Here is a 19592-nt window from a genome sequence, read left to right as displayed (position 1 = left end):
GAAAGGAAAAAAATGTTGGAACAACTAAAGTCAGGACTGCCCTGCCACATAATTCAAGAAGAGTCTGACTTTCTTGGGGGTGGGGCGGTGAGGTCACCAGTGGACTGAGAACAACTCCCCTGACGGGGAGAATGTTTCTTGAGGCATTTGTAGAAATGAGTGAATCTGAGGTTATAGTTGGAGAAGTTTGTTTGACCATTTACTTTGAGGCCACCTAAAGTAAGGTCTCTTTTACTTTTAAGATGGGTAGGGAAGAAAATATCTGTATTAAAAGGTGCTACTACCAGTTGTTTCTTGCCAGCAAGATACTATGCTGTGACAAGAATGTGTGAATTTTGGCTTATTTTTCACCTAAAATTTTTCTAACCTTCATACTTTACTTTCTAAGAAGTAATTATCTGAACACATTTTGCTGTTTCTGTCCAATAATATATTGGTTTGGAGTTGGTAAAGCAGTCAACCAGGAATTGTTAATATGCGTTTATCCTTTGAAGAGCAAAATAAGTAGCAGGGGTGGCACTCTGCATTTAAAAGAGCCTTTTGGAAACAGAGGCTTAGAATATTGTGTTATACCAAGAGATGTCTGGAGTAGAAAGAAATGTATTGGCACTTGTTTCTAGGCACTGGAGGTATATACGAAAAATGTAAGAATACACATCTACTTAAGATAGTGGGGGCCACCTTTTTGACAGGCATGTCACAAACTAGCCTCTTGCTATTCCCAAGTGCCACTCAATCCCCTTCCTCTGCCCAGTCTGCTGCTCTGAGTTTTCTGCTCCCTGCCTGATCTCTTGCTCTTTTTTGCTGCCTGCCCCTCCCTGATCTACCACATGCCACACAGGCCGCCTGTGCCACTTGTGCTGCAGGTTGGCCATCCCTGACTTAAAGCTCCCATGTTATATTCACAAGGCTACACTAACCTCATTGGTGAAGCAGTGCATTGCCATAGTAATGCATCCATATAGGCACATTTATTTTCACTTTCCTTGACTCCCCTTTTTGTGCGTTTGTTAATACAAATGTATTTAATGAGGAGAACCTGGGAGGTCTTTGAACTATCAGGCTAGGGGGCATGCTGACTAACTAGAATTTGATATACTTCTTCACAGTGAAGAATGCCTTACTCAGTAAGACTTCCCATTAAAGTCAGTGGGATTGCTTGTGGGGTACGGTACTACCAAACACAAGTAAATACTTAAACATTCTAACTATCTAACAGAAGCATGGCCATTTTATTAACAGCAGAAATGGATGAGGAAAATATCCCATAGGTCTGGAGAAAGCTCTGGGGTTCCTCCCTAAACAGATACTGTTGTGGAATGCCTGACGCAATGGGACTCTAGTCCATGACTGGGCCTTGTAGGTGTTCCCACAGTATTCTCGAACACATAATAATAGCTGCCTTGGCAAAGGGCATTATGGGTACACGGACAGTCAGACCCCATGAGAAGCACCAGGAGCTGCTATTATTTTTAAATAATGGGAGCACTTGCAAGAATGAGACCATCAGGGTTTTACCCTTCATGGAGAAGAAAGCTTGCCTAATGGTACATACAGATTGCCAATATAAGGAACAGCTACATTTGATGCCAGAAAATGTGATTCTACTCCATCCCATTCAAGACCCTGAAACCCAGTTACTACAAAAGGTGGGTGGGTGCTCCTCCTTGCTGCATTTTTTTGTGACTCAATCTTAGGGTGAGATGACTGGCCATTACAAAAGCAGATGCATTCATTGATTTTTCCTTCCCCCCAGGACTAGGACAGGGTGGAGTAGGATTGCACTTAAGTGCCTGAGTCCACTTAGATACCTAGTAAGTGGAGCAGAATCTGGCCCCAGGGGCCTTCTAAGTGGAATAGAATCAGGCTGTATGTGTTTTGCTTTAATATTTTCCAAAATAAATATTTGAAAATTTCATTTGAAAATAAGATTTGCATTAAAGACCTAGATTCAATTTTAAAAAGGGTAGCTCTTAACGTACAACAAAATGTTTTGTTTCTATTTTCTGTGGCTACAAGGGATAGGACAAGGAACAACCTCATTTTTTTTAACATACAATCATAAAAATAAAATTTCAGGGGTGCTTATCCTCCAGCTCAGAGTTGTCATTTGGCTTGTGGGGCTCCCCAAGGGTCTGGAAAGTTGGCAGTGGGGGAGCAGTGGAAATGTTAATGTCAATTCCCCTGTTACCAAATTTCCAGACCCATGGGAAGCCCAATGAGCTAGATAACATGACTCTGGCCCAGACTGCATCAGTGCATGGCTGGAGCTGGGTGCACACAGGATCGGGCTAGTGCATGGGGTCAGGCCAGTTTGCTAGCCTGTACCCATGGATCAACCCCACAACAGCAACCCTTTGTGGGATCCAGCCTGTAGACCAAACCCATGTCACTTATCTGGTTTGCAGGACCAGAAGGTTAGCTGCCACTGATGTACTTTGTTCAGTATGATATGACTTTTTTGATTTTTGTGTGGCGAGAGGGGAGGGAAGGAACCATTTCTCATCAGTAATCAAATGAAAATCTCTCTCTCTCCCTTCCCAGTTTGGTCACTGAACAGAAAAACGGAGGCTTTGCCCAAATCTGGTCATGAAACAGACCTCCTATCTGCAGCCATCCACTCATGAGGAGCACGGGGGCATGAACTTGTCTAGAAGGCAGGAATGAGCAGTTACTACTTTGTCTATGTTTAAGTTAATGTTTCATCATTCTCCTATCAGCTAGCAGGGGGTGAATCCTAGGCTCACTGAGATGATTTCAGATGAAGACTGGATACCATGGTTAGTGAAACCAATCATTGGGCTCAGTACAGAACTGACTAGATTAAAATCTCTGTCCAGTGTTAGACAGAGGCCTGATTAGACTATCTAAAGCAGAAGTATCAAACTGACAGCCTACAGAGCTCCTACAGAGGCTGAGAACTTGCGGGTGGGGCAAGCAGAGGCAGGGCCTGCTACCAAAACTTGGGTTTGGAGCTCCACTGGGGGTGCATGTCAGTGGCAGGGGCCGAGCAACTGCTGCATTAACCCCTGCCAACACCACAGCATCTGGATCCAGCCCATGAGGAGCCCCACACAGCTCACTGTCCTAAGAGGCCAAGAGCAGGCTGAGTGAAGAAAGTGTGCTAGAGGACCAGTGCCAGAGCAGTGGTTCATGAAGCTTGATCTGGGCTGGAAAACTTCTGGGTCTTGCTCTTCCTCTTAGGGTCATTCTGGTTGCTGGATTTGGGGTTGGGCATTTTCCCCTCAGTCAAACTGGCACTGACTATAGGGTTTTTATTTTACCTTTCTCTGTAGTGTGGAGACGTGTCCTTTTCCTAGGATCTGCTGAATAGCTATTGACCAACATTTCCCTGTCATTGCAGAGGCAGGGCATTGGTAATGCCCTTGTCACCCCTTCATTTACCTATGACTTGTTGCAGGAGGTTCTTGGTATCTTGTGCTTTGCAACTCTGAATGAGGGTTTGAAATGGTAATTCTGGGGATTGCTGGGGTAAACACTTCCCTTCCAATGCAAGGGACAACATTGGATGGCTCACAAGGCTTCTTCCAGTCTCATATTCCAAAGTATAATGAGGTGGCTTTCTTGATCCACTGGGTTTGTCTCTTCAAAAGCCTGGTCCTTCCCAGTGTGGGGCAGACAGTTAAGTAGGGAAGCAGCATGTTGCCTTACCAGCTCCTCACTCTTGGTGGAACGTACCTAGCAGCCACCTACAGAACTAGTAAATGAGGCGGGGGGACACCACTGGTGTCATAATGCTGAGATGCTTTACAACACACTCTCTTAAATGACTGCTTTCTTCTGCAGCACAATTGCAAAGAACCTTCCACTCTCCCCTGGATTGATGCCATTGCAGAGCCTGGTCCCTGCGTTCTGGGGCTTAAGCAGGTAGGCAATTCTTTTCTCCATCTGAGCTCTGGCACAAGCAAAACTGAAAGTCTCCTAGGGAAGATGTTTATGAAGGAACATGGAGAGGAGCTGAAGGAATGTGTGGAGATGAGAGAGAGGAGGCTGAGGGAGTCCTGGGCACTGCATGCATTTTCAGAGGAGAGGGGTTTTAAAGTTTGCTGCAGCACATTGCATTTCCTTCCCATTGTGCTGATGCCTAGCACTCTGCCTCCCTCCCTCTCAAGCCTCTACTCCTTTCCTTTCATCTCTCTGTTTTCAAACCTCCGGGTTTCTCTTGGCCTCTGCTCCTTAAATTACAGAAGCCCTTGCTATCTCAGAGGGTTTCAAGCTTTTCAAGGACCCATACATAACTGTAAAAGTGGATTTCAGAGCAGGCAGGAAAGAAGGGATGTGGGGAGTGGGGATGGGACAGAGAGAGAAGGAGAAGGGAGTGACGGGCATAGTTGGGAGAGGAAAGGGAACTACAACTTGGCATAATTGAAAGTCATTTATGGCTTCTACAAGTGTGCTGCAGTTTAGGTACAGGGCCAGTCTTGGGAGGACACAAGCTGGATCTGGAGAGGGGACCAGGGTGCACAAATGACAGAGATAAGCTGGCTTGTTCTAGAAACCAGGCACAGGTGATTTTAATTCCATTAGCTGTGGCATCACAGCTGGCTGTCCAGCCCCAGAGCATCCCAGCTGTATAGAAACCACCTCCTCTCTCCTCCAGGCCTCTAACTCCTCATATACCCTTTCTTGTCTAACATTCTATATCCCCAGCATCATCTACACTTAGCTTTAGCCCTGATACCCTTCCTCAGCCCTGAAGCTGAGGATCTCTCAGGCTGGAGCTCCTAGTCATCTAAATGCTACATTACCTGACAGTTTTGAGTGTTTCCTGGCACTTTCAGGTAATCATGGTTAGCATGCAACATTAACCTGTACTGCCCTCTTAATGTACAATCACGTGTATCTATGCCCTTTTTACCAGAATACCTTACCAGAACCACAGTGACATCCTCTGCCTCCAGCCTTGATCTGAGCTGGAACAGTCTCTCTCAATCATCTAGACCCCAGTGCATACAATTAGTTTCTGCTGAGGCTAAATGAGGCTGCCCTGTCTACCAATGAGCCAGAGATGTCACTGTCATTTAGAGTCAGCTTCCATCACAACCATCAGATAGGAATGAGTTCATTTCACCTCCTGCACCTCATTCCCAGGCCAAAGACCAGTTCCATTTTTCATGATGATGGATTCTTATTACCAGGAAGATCTGTAGGTGACTTTTTCAGCTGACAGATCTAAGTGTCAAAATCTATCCATATTTTCTACATACAGCGCATACTTTATTGGGTGCAACTCGTTTAGGGCTTGTGCTCAACCAATGGTTAATCCTTACCTTGAATAAACCCACAAAGGCATGAAGTCCTGCTCTTCTAAAATTTCAGCATGCTGGCCTATGCAAAATGGGGACCATTCCCTTGCAAGGTGTAAGAGAGATGCTTCATACATAAATCTGGCTGTTGTATAATTTAGTGAGACTACAGATTCTTTCAGGGAGGTCTGTAATCAAAAATACATTAGTTCCTCTCATGAGATAGGCTCTCCATCCTCCTAATCAGCCTTGCAGCCCTTCTCTACCCCTACTCCAGTCCAAATTCATCTTTCTTGAATCTGTGACCAGAGCTGTGTATCATACTGAAGAGGTTTTCCCTAGGTCTAGTACAATATTTTCCAATTTCAACTGGAATCACCTCTCATGATGTAGCCTAGGATAATAGTTGCTTTTTTTGCATGTCTGAGATAACCTCCTTGCTCTTACTTGACCCTCCCCTGTTTATACCTCTAAGGCTCTTGTTAACTCTGCTGACACCAGTGTTGTACCAAAGATTCACGTTAGGACTTTTTCAGGCCCACAGTGTTCTTGCATGATGCTTCCCATCCTGTGCACATGGCTGGCATTCTTGGTTCCAGGAGTGTGACTCTGGTACTTGGCCATACTGGAGTGCACATTGCTTTCTTTATCTTGAGCAGCATGAGCCTGAAAAAAGGTTCTTAAGCTAGATAAATGAAAAGGGAACAAGGAAAGCAGTGGGGCCACTATGCAGTGAGGAGCTGGGGTAGTGACTACAGATAACTTAGGCCTGCCCTGAAACCAAACAAAAAAACTTTGCCTCCCTTCTCAGGAAGGACAATGAAGCTGACTGGGAGCAAAAGTGTTAGAAGCCAGGACAGCAGCCAGGCTTTAGCCCCCAGCTGACCAGAGTGAGCCTGACTGCCAGTGGCCTAACTACTCCCAGCTGGCACAAGTTACCCACATGGGCATGGCTGCCTGGTTATAAGCAGCTGATGCTTCAGTTTTCCTCAGACTACTCAGCCAGACAGATCCCTATCTGTCTCTCTCTCTGGGATTTTGGCTCCTGGTTCCTTGCTTCTGCCTCCAGTCTGGACCCTTGCTTCCTGATTGTCAGCTTCTTGCTCCTGTCTGGTCTCCTGCTCCTTACCCTGTGTGCTCTTGATCATTTAGCTTGTGAATCTAGTTTAGACCTTGTGACTCTCTAAGATCAAGCACCAACCACCCATGCCCCAGCTGTGCCCTTGACAAAAGGCAGGCTGGCAGATGGGAATGAAGTTATGGAAATGGAGATGACCATAAGAACTCCATTTCCATAAGGATTCAATGCACTCAAGTAAGGGAAACTGATTAATCCCCATTTCTGAATTTTAAAAGAACATGCATGTCAAATCTCAGGTCCATTCACAAGTGCTTTTTTTGTAAGTCAACATCATGTTGCAGCTGGTACCATATGTTTTAGATAACAAATCTGTAAGCTAATTGCAGGGCAACTATAAGCTGCTGATTTTATAATAGTCACATGAAAAAGCAACTACTATTGTAGGCTATATCAGGAGAGGTAGTTCTAGCTGAGACTAGAAATATTGTATGAGGCCTGGATGAAACCTCTTTGCAGTACAATATACAGCTCTGGTCACAGGTTCAAGAAAGATTAACTCAGACTGGAGCAGGGATGGAGGAACAGCTGATTAGGGGATAGAGAACCTGTCTCATGAGAAGAGACTAGAAGAGCTTGTCTTATTTAACCAGGCAAAATGAAGGTTAAGAAGGGTCTGACTGCTGTCTATAAACACATCAGGAGGTAAAAACCTTGGGAGGGAAAAAAACTGTTTAAACTAAAGTATAACACTGGCACAAGAACAAAGGGATATTAAATGGCCGTGAATGATGTGAGGCTGGGAATTCAAAGCAGGGTTTTAACCATCCAGGGAGTGCAGATGGCAAGCAAAACACCCAAGTAGTGTTAAGATGGAGGTCAGCTTGTTTTATGAAATGGATTCTGTCATTTGGTTGCATGTGACAGCAGGGAACTGGACCCAATGATCCAGAGGGTTTTCTGCTCCTGTGACCTATAATTTACATCAGATGAGGATCTGCCATGATGTTTTAAACTGATGTCTGCACTGGGACATTTACATTAGTAGACGGCTTTCTTTTATCTAACATTCATATGACAGGAGCATTTTGGGGCAGGCTAGGCTGGGGTCCCATGTGCTAGGCACAAACATAGAGAATGAAAGGCCACAAAAGGTAGAAGCACTTTTTGAAACTGAGGAGTGCTCAGTGGATCGCATAGCCATGTTGAAGGTAAGAAACCACATCATCTTCTAAGTCACAAGAAGATAATGCAACTTGCCTCAGGTCCTACAGGAAATATGACAGAGGTAGGAACTCAACTGTAGGGTTTTGAACAGTAAATGAGCAACAAACAAGAACACCCCTCCTGGTAGCTTTATAGGAATTTCCTAACTAGATCCTACGTATTAATGCTATGTTAAATGGGGCCTCCAACCATCTTTAAGAAGGAAAAGGGCCTTATGCAAATATAGTAACTGCTATTTAAAATGAATTAGCAGAGCACCTGGCAAGCACATGTTTTGTCCACTATGAAGGCACAGGAAATCTATCTTTGCTCTTCTGCAGAAAAATGTGAAACTGAACCAATCATTTATGAAATATAATAATCAAATGTAAAACACAGCATCTGTAGCTTTACCAATTATGTAAAAAGGAACCTAGAGACCCTACAATATGTTACGTGTCATAGTTGCCAATGGGTACTACAAAAATTGCTACCACACTGGCACGTGTCTGCGTACAATCTCCATGTACTTACCTCACAAATCTTTTCCAACGATGGGACAAAGAAATCATCACACACAATTGCCAGGGCATAGAACATATAGACAGCCTGAAAAAGAAAAGAAGCCATGAGTTAAGAAAGTGAGAGCAAAGAACACTTAGGATGCAATGTCCCACCTCAGTTTGGGTCTTCTCATTCTACTGCTTGAGTAATTTATAGGCCAGTTTAGGATTTAATGGAATGACCACGAGCTATTTATCCAAAATTCTTACCAGTGATCAATTAACCCCAGCAGTTATCCTTGTATGGTGACATATGATTTTTTTTAAAGGAAGTTCTCTGGGTGTTGCTGACAGTCAATATTCTGTATCTTTTCTTTTTTTCCCTCTAAACAGCAAGTCTGGGTTTATTTTAGGGTTGGATATTTGACCAATCAAATAAAATTTTGTCAATTGACCAGTCAAATATGAGTCAAAAATAGCATATAGGTCCACATAATACACAGGAAAAGCACAAATTTTCCATTAAGAAATGTGTCAAAGAACAATAAAAAAATCATATTTCTGTCAAGCAAACTACAAAAAAATGTAGCGTGTGTTTTTTTTGGTTTTGGAAAATTGTTATAATCTTTGACTGGTCCAAAAATATGTAGTTAATTGGCCAGTCAATTGACAATATTTGAGAGAGAAATTGACTGGGTTGCCAACCCTAGTTTTTTTTAATATGTAACTGCGTTCCATGCAAATCTCAACTCCAAAGGATGAGTGCTCAGTCTGTTAGCGTTTGCATACAGCGCAAGGATGTGTGCTGGCCTGTGTATACAACCCTTGGAATGACAGCTCCGGGCAGGTGTCTGCAGTGTCAGACTGCGTTAGGAAGAAGCACCAGGAAAACATGCCATGCCCATTCACCCCTGCCCTGTGTGCTGAGCAGTTGTGGTAAGAGCAGTACTGGGAGTATCCCCAGCACACACCAAAAGCAGCTATGTGGGTTTGGTGGTGCCCTCAGCAGGAGGGAGCGGGTGTGCGGCGTGGTCCTGGGGCTGCACTCCTGGTCTCTGTCCACAGAATTCTGCTTCTCTCAAAGGAGTGCTTTGAAAGATTCACTTCTGGGCAGGTGGAGAATGTGCAACCACATTGTCGTGTTGCTAACAAATCAGAGAGCTTGTTATGGTTCCTCAGGGCATGAACTGCCCTGGGGCAGGCAGGGAGGGAAGTGCACATATCATCTGGCCTTGGGCAAAGCTAGTCTAAACTGTCATAGCTCCACTACAGTGACAACAATTCACACAACCTGGAGAACTGGCCTAGAGTACTTTCCCAAAGCCTAATGCATCCAGGGAAGCTCAAGTGAGAGCAGTGAAATACAGGTTTCCATTGATTTATGCGGGTTTTTATATGCAAATTTGCTCTTATGCGATGAGCATATTTAGACCCATAATTCGTTATGCGGAGGTAAATTCACTCTTAGGCGATCAGCATAGATGCCCTCCTGCCTAAGCAGGTAAGTCTGTGTGGGGGAGGGGAAAGGGCCATGGCCCACTCACCCCAGTCCCAGCTGCAGCGGCCCTGGGAGTGGCTGACACCAGCTGCCTGCAGCCTCTGGGCTGCACCGTGCTCTGCCTGTTCCCCTGCACCTGGGCTCACCCCAGCTCCTGAGCTGCACCATACTGTGGTACAGGCAACTGGTGTTGGCTGCTCCCACGGCCACTCCAGCACAGGCTGGGGTGATTGCAGACAAGCAAAGCCCTGGGCGGTGCAGCACTCACCCCAGCCCTGACTGCAGTGGTCCCGGGAGCAGCCAACACCAGCTACCTTCACCAGGGCACGGCGCAGCCCAGGAGCAGAGGTGAGTGAGGACAGGCACAGCACAGTGCAGCCCAGCAGGCAGCTGGCATTGGCCGCTCCCAGGGCCTCTGCAGCTGGAGCTGGGGTGAGTGCCGCTCTCTTCCCTCTGCTTTGCTGCCTTGTGCAGCCCTGGGAGCAGCACCCTTCCCCCTGCCCCTTCCCTAGTCTCAGCCTCCCTCCCTCACCACCATGGGAACCTATCCCTATTTGTTACATTGTAAAGTGGGTTTGCTTTATGCGAATTCGATTTGTGCGCTGTTCTCTGGGAATGCATGCACAGCATAAATCGAGGGAAACCTGTACTGAACTTGCTATTGCTAGGGGAAATTACAGGCAAGGCTTCCCTCCAGGTGGAAGCGGGTGGCAGAGGAAAGATGCAGGACAATGTCTACATTCCTAATGCACCTTTTGGCACTCCATAGTATCTGTACACCCTGGCCAGGTGCAGTGGGGCATGGCAGGTGGAAATCTCTCTATGCCTGTCTCGCTTTCAGTGCGTTTGTTTAGGATCAGCCACAATTTGGCTCTGTAGTTTTTGTGGACAATAAGGTATACACTGGATTTGTCATTCTAGGATTCCCAGTAGGGACTAAGAAGCTATCTGTCTATATCAGCTCCCCAGGAACAGACCCATATTTCTTAGCTCTTACCCCATAGCAGACTGTGGTATTGGTAAGCCTAAGATACTGTCCTGTAGGGCAGTGGTGGCCAACCTGCAGCATGGGTGCCACAAGTGGCATGGGCAGCCTCTGTGTGTGGCACAGCAGAGGGAGGAGGAAGCACAACAACAGATAGGGCAAGGAGCAGAAAGAAGAGCAGGAGATCAGGCAGAGGGGACAGGGCAGGGATGAAAAAGCAGAGCAGCAGATTGAGTAGAGAGCACAGAGTAGGGAGTACGAAGTAGGTGCAAAGGAGATCCAAGTAGCATATGGGGAGGGTGCAGTACTTAATTTGTAGCATACTTCCTAAAAAAGTTAACCCCCACAGCTCTAGGGTATCCTTACAAACACAGTAGTTAATACCATGAGGATCCTTAATAGTGGGTTGGGATATTGTCACCAACAATGATATTAATGTTGATTAAAAAAATGGAACATCATATATCATTAACTGGAATATCAGAATGAATATCATCATCAAGTTAGTATAATGGACTGTACTGCTTAAGGGCTGGCTCACAGCACAACACCCACTATCATCTACATTTCCATCTTGCCAAGTGTTTATGGCCCCTGTCTGACTTGATTATGCAAATCCCCTTTACACTGGCAACTTAAATCTCCCTGTGATTTTGCTTGGTTCTTTAAAACACCAGGCCTGTCAAATATTGTAAAACTAATTGCATTGTATCTGAAAGCAAGTAGTACAGAGCTCTAGAAATGAGGAATTTTTGCACCTGGATCCAAAGAATTTGACACTATATCCCCAATTCCCTTCTTTTTTAATTTCTACAAAAGGCATTACAATACTGGTTGCTTTTCCAACCTCAAAGTGAGACTGAAATATTTTAAAGTTCAAAGTAGTTCACATTTTTTTACCACCTGTGATAGCATTATTTTTACAGGCTGCTCAGGAAAAAAAATGCAAGGCTAGTTTGAACTTTAAAAATGCTCTAGCAAGTGCTGTGGTCTGGACTGCAGGCTGATTTTTGGCCTGGCTTACGAGGCTGGACACGATGCAGAAAAAAGATGACTAGTGCCTGATTGTGCCAATACTTAGGCATTAAAAGTCTGATCCTATGTTACTGAAGTTAATGGTAAAATTTTCCTTGATTTCTAGGGTGTAGAATTCGGGACTAATTAGGGGCCAAAAGTGAAGCACATGCATTTTTGCAGGATCAGGGCTGTAGACTAGAGGGAGATGTGAGAAAGATGTAGAGGCAAAAAGCTCTTCTCAGTGCAGTATATTTCTGCCAGCTGATCCACTGAGTACCTAGGAACAGATGGTTGGGATCACACCTCTCCAATGGGGTCAAGGAAAGAAGAAAAAAAATAAAGCCAGGGAACTGCTATTACACAGCTTAACAAATGATCCCCAAAAGCAGCAGGAGATGAGCGTAGGCAGTGATGTCATCAAGGCTAACTGGGTACAAGCTGCACATGTCAAGCTATAGAGATCATTAATTGCATTACTTAATTTATCCGAATTGAGCAACTTCAGCACCACAGCTGCTCATGGCATTTTTAGTTGACATTAACAACTGTGGATGTATTTGCCATGTATTTCTTTCCTGAATGTATATCTTGTGGTGATGTGTTGTGTTTGGTTTTAAAGCTTGCTTTAAAGCTGGGGGAATGAAGATCTGTAGGAATCTATCTGGCATTCTTAAGGAAGAATAATGCTGAAATAAAGTCAGTTCATTGTCCTCATTTGGCTCTTAACACTTTCAAGTCAAGCAACTGTGCATACAATCATGTCATCTTCCCATTATCCATATCCATTATAGAGTCCATAGTATTGAAAAATCATGCAGCTTGATTATGTTTGAGGCCCCTACCCACATTTCTGTCATGCCAGCTGAAATCATCTGACCCCTATTCCCATTTCCCCTACCCGCATCTCTGCTTTATTTGGACAACGGAGTTTGTTATTAAGAAGGGAAGCTGATCATGAAATAAGAAGATCCTCTTATAAGATTATTTAGCTGGAAAAATAAAGAACATGGCTTGAAAAGAGAAGAGGGGAAATTAGGGCACCAGGATTTTTTTTATTAATGAGAGAGAGAGAAAGAGAATCAACATGGAAACATAGGAAAACTATCTATCTATCTATATATAAAGGGCTTAGTCTGTCTGTGTATGTGTGTGTCTGTCCATAATGCTCTTTAAGGATGCCGGGAGCCTGGTTCAGCAGGTAGGGCAGAAGGAGGGGCCAGTTGAGGAAAAGCAGGAACTGGGCTTCTGGCAACTGTGAGAAGAAAATTACCCAGCTACAGTGAGGCTACGGTGTTATTTGAAATTCATCTGTCATTCTTGATGGGCAATTTGCTAGTTTTTATATATTTATGGTGTTGATGGTGAGAATTTAGGTTGATGCTCAACAAAAAGGGGAATCTACTTTGCAGCTAGCCAAGTACCCAAGAGGCCATTAGCTACTTAAGTGTAGTTTGGTTTTCCTTCCTATGAACAGAATAACAAGTCTCCTGGTCTGAGGAAACTCCAAAGCTAACAACTGAAGTCTTGGCTACAAGGACAAGGGCTGAAGAATGGACGAGTCCATCAGTGGAGGTTTCTGGACTGCTGGAAGGTGCTCTTGATCTCCAGTTGGGCTCTTTCTTCTGAAATGAAAGAGCCCAACTGGAATGACAGCAATAAAAAAGAGCCCAAATGGATTAGGAAATGGCTGATGGGGAACTGGTTAGTATGAAAGATATATACTCCGGATTTCTCCTTCCCTGTTTCTTTTTTCTCACTTTTCTTGCCTTTCCCTGTTTCTCCCTTCAGGCTACCAATGCTCTTTCCTTCACAATAAATGCAGTCTTGCAGACTTTCTGCTTTCAAACCAAACTGGCAGAAAGAAGCTGGAATTTTTTTCACAGGTAAATGCATGTGCTACTGACTAGTGGCCTGTACTCCACAGTGAAGTTTGCAACTGAATCTTCTTTACAAGCCCAACTGTAGTCCTTTTCTGAAATCCACAAACCTCAGGGTTTTGGCCTTAGATCTGTTGGGGCTTGGCTGTGTCATGTCAGCTGCAGGTCTTTGGGAGGATGGGATGGAGCAGGCCTGGCTCATGCTTTGTCCACTTGGGTCCACTGACATAGTCCAGAGCTGGAAGTTTGCCTAGGAAGCTGTTCCAGACTTGTTCCTAAAACCTACTCCTGAGCTACTCTGGTGAGTCTGAAAGCAGCTACTGGGACTCAGTCTAAATAAGCTACTAGGAATCATCAAGGACTTGGGGGACCTGGATGCAACTTATGGATTTGGATTGATAGTACACAGTTGGTGCTAAAACACGGAGTGCTTCTGGGCATCCACCTTTGCTGAGAGGTCCTTCAGCATGTACCCACTGGACTAGGCATAATGGACAGTACTGAAGTTTCATCCTTGTCTGACCAATAGCAAGTAAGCTAGGGAGTTGACAAGAGCTGGGAGAACCCATTTTTCCCCTACCTATTTGCGGTGAGGGTTTGGGAAGCAGAACAGAAGGGCAAAGATAACAAAGGAAGGGTTGAACAGGATTCATAGAAGCCTTCTCTCATACCACTGAGGCAAAAAGCTCTGCCCTCCACTCCACTCTGCATGTGTCAGCCTTGGAAATGGGGCAGTGAGGATGCCTTGGGGGTGCCCCAAATCACCATTCTTGAACATCTCACAAACCCAGGTCTTAAGAACAGCGCCCACGGTGTCCCTAGAGCATCCTCACCCTAATTTCTGGGTTGACACATGGAGATGGGAACAGGTGGTCAGGCCAGGAAGACCAAGCATCCTGCCACCACAATGTAGATACGCTCCTCAGACACATGCAGGAAGCTGTCAGGAGGGAAGAAGAGCTGTGTTACAAGCCAAGGTCAGAACAAATGAGCTAAGCTGAAAAGATTCCAAGGTTCAGAAGCAAAAGCATGAACTACACTAGAGGATCCTGGCCCTCTTCAAAGAAAGCTCTAGTAATCAACAAAATAAGGCAGGGAAATTCATACAGGGTTTAGTATTTGTGTCCACATTTGCACATCTCTTTTGCTATTAAGCAAAGAGCAGTGGTGTTTTCAGGATCCTGTACAAAGTCTGTTTGCTTTCATCTAATAGGGGCTTCTGCAGGGTATAATGGAAGCCAGAATGACAACCTGATTTGAAGGCTGGGAGGGGGGAAGTGTCACCCACAGGGAGGGTCAACTTAGGTCCACGAGCTAGGCAGTGGGGACCAGGAGTCTTAGCTCTTAGGAGGGGCTGCATGATAGGGGGTTTGCATCCCAAAGAATGTGCCTTAGGGCCCCAGCACAGCAGTCCATTCAATTGCTAAGAAGGGGGCATGAGCCCATAGCAGCGACTTGAAGACAGAAATTTTGCACTTGATTCAATGTTATGGAACCAGGGGGCTCTGAATTATCTGTCCCTCAATACCACAGCCCAGACAGCTTTTTTTGGCTACAAAAGGACAGGGAAAGAGATACAACATAATGGACTGTACTCTCCTCATCACCCACCCACTCACAAATATCTCACACACCCCACCCATTGACACATTCATACACATAGGCACCTCCTCCCCACATATGCCTATGTGCACTCACTAATGTCCTTGCTTGCTCTAGGCCTGCCTCCCCCCAGATAAAATCCACTGACTCTTCCTTTGCAAAAAGTACTGGGCACATGGGAAGTTCACTTGCCCCACCCACTTCCCAAAAAAAGCCAAACCAGCACTACTTGGCTGTGTTTACGCCCCCTGAACAACCTGGAAGAGAGCTGTAACAGTGAGTCTGGATGCATCTCTTTTTCCCCCACCCTCCCCCACGGTGACTGGCAGTGATTGTATCAAAGTGGTGTCCACTGACCTCTTAAGGAATCAAACCTCTGGCTCTGTACCATGCACAATGATTTAAATACCACTATAAGACTTACACCTTTCAAGGAGAGGATGCTGGTGTCTTTGTGGTGACTGCTGTATTGTACCTGTGTGGGAAGTCATTAGCTACTAAGAATGGAGGTTTTGCTTTTTCAGGGGGCTTTACACAATATCCTGGAGGGAAGAGGACTCAAGGATAAAGCTATGCAAAGAGGCCCTGACAAACTAAGTGGATCCCACTGGCACACAAAAGGGGAGGCTATATGGCATTTCCCCATGGCCCTCCACCATGGATTACACCACAGGGGCAAATCTAGTCACCAGAGAACTCAGGGGATGTTCAGGACTGGTATGCATTCTGGGCCTTCCTGATACTTGGGTAAATGCTGCCCATCTTTTGGGCACTGCTGGTCCCCTGTGAAAGGAGAGCTGCATTTCCTTTCAACCACTGCAACACTCCCACAAATCATTCACTGTCTTTGGGGCCCTTAAGCAGTGGATTACTAGAACTGGAGGAAAGCAAGTTAATTCTTTGGTTATTGTCATATGGTATCTTCACTTGCTTCTAAAATACCTAATAACTTACTAGGGATTATATTTTAGAATGTGCATTGTTCAGTAACGTGGACACTAACTATTGCTTTGAGTTCTCTCAGTGAAGTCAATAGCAATTCCCTCCTACTCGTGGCTGGTTGATTGTGACACATCACTGTAAGAACTCTTCAGAAATGAGCAGGGAGGTAGTAAGTTCATTGAGGGTAGGTGCAACTTAATTTCTAGAAGTCCTCTGTCAGACTGATTGCTGCCTTCTGGATAACTTTGAATGACTTTGTCAATCATCATTCTCCTGTTTTCCACTGCAGTCACATTAATTATGATCCATTCATAGTGTAATAACATGCATCTCATAAATTATTCTAAAAATTCCCATGGTCATTGCTGCATTTATTAATTGGATTACTATTTTAAAGCATTAATTAATTCCAAAAAACAATCCCCAGTTAAACAGTATTGTAAACCTGGATGTGGATTCCTGGGCAGAGCTAGGTTCTAGAATCTGTATTGAAGTCATGCACTTCTTTGGGATAAACAGAACCACAATGAGATAATTACTGGCCACAGGAAAAGGTATCTCTGGGAGTCTTTCCTGTATATCATTCAATAGGTGCAAACAAAGTTACATCAATTCCCTGAGTCTATTTTAATTTACAGTAAATACTGAAAGTCTGCTCTCTGTATGAGACTACTTTTAAATGTCAACACTGTCTCCAACTATTTATCTATTGTAAACATTTGCAGCAATTCAAACTCAAACAGCTTAACATTTATGAGGGACCTTTCTGACTTTTTGTATACACAATCAAATATCAGACAGTTGCACTAAAGGCTTTCTGACAGTTGGTGTTCTACTGCTATCTTTGCAAAACTTGAGCCTCTTGACTCATAGCAGATTTCAAGAAGTCCTCCATTAAGTAATAGTCACTAAAGCACTGCACTCCAGAAGCTGCAAAAGTGGGTTCTGTTATAGAGGATGGTTTGTGCAATACAGGGTTGGGGCTGTTTTTGCCTTGTTTATCCCTCACAATAAAATGAGGGCTTTCTAACAGGGAAGGAAGCTCTATATGTCTTGCTTCAGTAACTCTCTTTCCTTAAAGTCAGGATGACCCCCAGTTCTCTGTGTGACTACGTCTCCAAGAGCTCCTCTGCAGAATCAGCCTGGGAACTTTGAGATGGTAGTGCAAAACAGTATCTCCCACACGCCATGTTCACAAAGGTAGCGTTCTTCCATCCCTTTAGCTTAGGGGTGGCCAATCAATAGTGCGCGCCATAAGGAGTGGAATAGGCAACGTAGCGACAGATTAAGAAATCAGAGAGGCAGAGCATGCAAGGGAGCAAAGGGCAGGGAGAAGACAGCAAAGTAACATATTGGCCAGGGGAAAGGGACTGGAATGGCACTTGGAAGAGTGTGGGGCTTATCTTAAGCCATGCCTCCCAAAAACATTGGCCCTCCTTGCTTAGACCATGGTGTTACACACAGGACTGGGCAGAGTATTTGAGCAGGAACTGGTGGGAAGACACTCTGACTCATGCCCCAAAGTTAGCCCAGTTGGCTCTTCACATCTAGGTATGCCATCACTTGCCTCTTTGCAAACTTGCCCCATACCAGCCTTGACAAAGCAGCCCAGTTTACACCTCTGGCTGATTCTCCAACAACTATTTTGTGAGGGTTCTCCCTGGCGACCCTCAGTACCCCAGCTACCCTCTCGGAACTAAACAACAATGGTACTACCTTCTTCTTTGAATCTTCCCACACAACCCCTTTCTGTTGTGATGCCTTATAAGAAATGTATGAAAAATGGGTAAGTTCAGGCCCTGATGAGGAAAAATAAGAAAAAAAATGAAAACAAAATCAGAATGAAAGGTATGTTTATCCGTCTGCTATCAGCCTTCCTCACTTGTGAGCTCTTTATGCCAGTGACTAAGTTTATCATTGTATGTCTGGAGTGTTGATTATGGTATTTTCCTGCATCCTTCCTTCCTTGCCCCTCCCCCCCATCAATGTCTGCAAATAGGGGTCTGTATATTAAGCATGGAAAATGATTTTCTGCCTGGGAGAGAAGCACCCTGCTTTAAGTCCACAGTGCAGTAACTATTACTTTACTATTGAGAGAGTCAATTGATTTAATGGCTCATTTTTCTTCACATTCCAGAGATGTTAATGATTGTCTCTCCTTTTTAATGGTCTTGATGTTCCACTAATTAAGCCAAACTTTTTAAGGCAGCTTTGCTGTCTGCTAGCTGCTTCTGGTATTTCTCATGCTATTTCACAGTCTTGGAGACTCTTTAGCTATTTTCAGTCCAGTCTTCAGCAACAACTAGGGTTTCAGCTTTAGTTAAATAGGAAAGAGAGGGTGAGGTAGCTGAAGTTAGGCTCTATCCCTATTCTATGCAGCCATAACTCTTGAAAAATCTTTTTTACCTCATTCTGCTTTTCAAAAATGAGATGTATATTATATTCTGAGGCATGGTGTAATGCAAGAAAATATGGTACTGTATGTTTAGATCACATACACTGTGGACCCTAATCTCTGGCTAGTGACAATAAACATGGGGAGAGCATGTATGCAGAGATCCCTTTCACTGTAGGCACCTGCCACAGGTGACGCCCAGTGCCTGTGCTATGTGGATAGTGGTCAACATGAATAATTGTCTTTACAAGCTGCTCCTTCTGGAAGGCTGAGGTTTTGTATTTACATAGCCTTTATAAACACTAATGACTTCCATTGTTATGGGGGAGGTATTGCATTGTTATAGCTGTATTCCGTCACTGTAGAAACAAAGGCACAGAGATATTAAAGCCAGAGCATTCAAACTTGAAAATACAAAAAATGGTCATTAAAGGAGTATTTGGATACCTAAATAAAACTAGTTTGAACTTTCTACCCCTATCTCCCGTAGAATTTGATGGGAGAAGCAAGAACTCAGGCATTTTGGATTCATAATTTTGGCCCTGGTATGGGAAAACTCTACACTGTGTAAGTGACTTGACCAGGGCCACAAAGGAAGTGGCATCAATAGCAGCTTCACTTCTTTGCTGAGCCTAGTAAAATCATGTTCCTCTCATGATTAGAGAAGAAGCTGTTTCACCTGTAGCAGTACTGGTTCACTGGGTATCCACCATGATTATGAGGTGAGGGTCTAACCGTATTGGTGCCTGTATGTAGACCCAGGGGCTGGGTTTGTGTCTCTTGAAAGTAGAGTATCATAGTAGGGTGCTACTGCCTTCATGAAGCCAGACTTTGTTGGGAGTTTTTGTCTGATTCAGAAATACTAAATATAGCCCGAAGGTCCTGATCCTGTAATGACTTATGAACGTGCTTAACTTTATAAATGGGAAGCACTCCCTCTATAAAAAAGATAAGCAAGTCTGTTAGCCTTTGGTAGATCAGTGTATGAAGTGGGATCAGTATGCAAGTTCCTGCTGCAGGATGTTTGACCCCCTGGCATGAAGCTTCTCCAAAGAACTTTTAGAGAGGCTTTTTATATCTTTAAATATTTTATTATGTTTTATGATAATTCCTTGTCTGATATGCATTACCACATAAATGCTAATGCAGGCAGTCAGGCAGGAAAATGGCAAGTGGGAATACCTCAGAAACATGACCTTTTACTCCAGCAAAAAAAAAAAAA

General features: G+C 44.3%; 1 protein-coding gene across 1 annotated transcript in view; it reads right to left on the bottom strand.

The window, feature by feature from the left end:
• SLC24A3 (solute carrier family 24 member 3) overlaps positions 1 to 19592 on the bottom strand; it is a 437684-nt gene that overhangs the window by 130287 nt on the left and 287805 nt on the right. Inside the window, exon 4 of the mRNA XM_006015414.3 lies at positions 8086 to 8160. Coding sequence (XP_006015476.1) covers positions 8086 to 8160 — 75 coding nt within the window. The remainder of the gene's footprint in view (positions 1 to 8085; positions 8161 to 19592) is intronic.

This window comes from Alligator sinensis, unplaced genomic scaffold, assembly GCF_000455745.1.
Source record: "Alligator sinensis unplaced genomic scaffold, ASM45574v1 scaffold140_1, whole genome shotgun sequence".
NCBI lineage: Eukaryota > Metazoa > Chordata > Crocodylia > Alligatoridae > Alligator > Alligator sinensis.
Note: the sequence above shows the minus strand (reverse complement) of the source record. Positions and strands in the feature narration are given on the sequence as shown.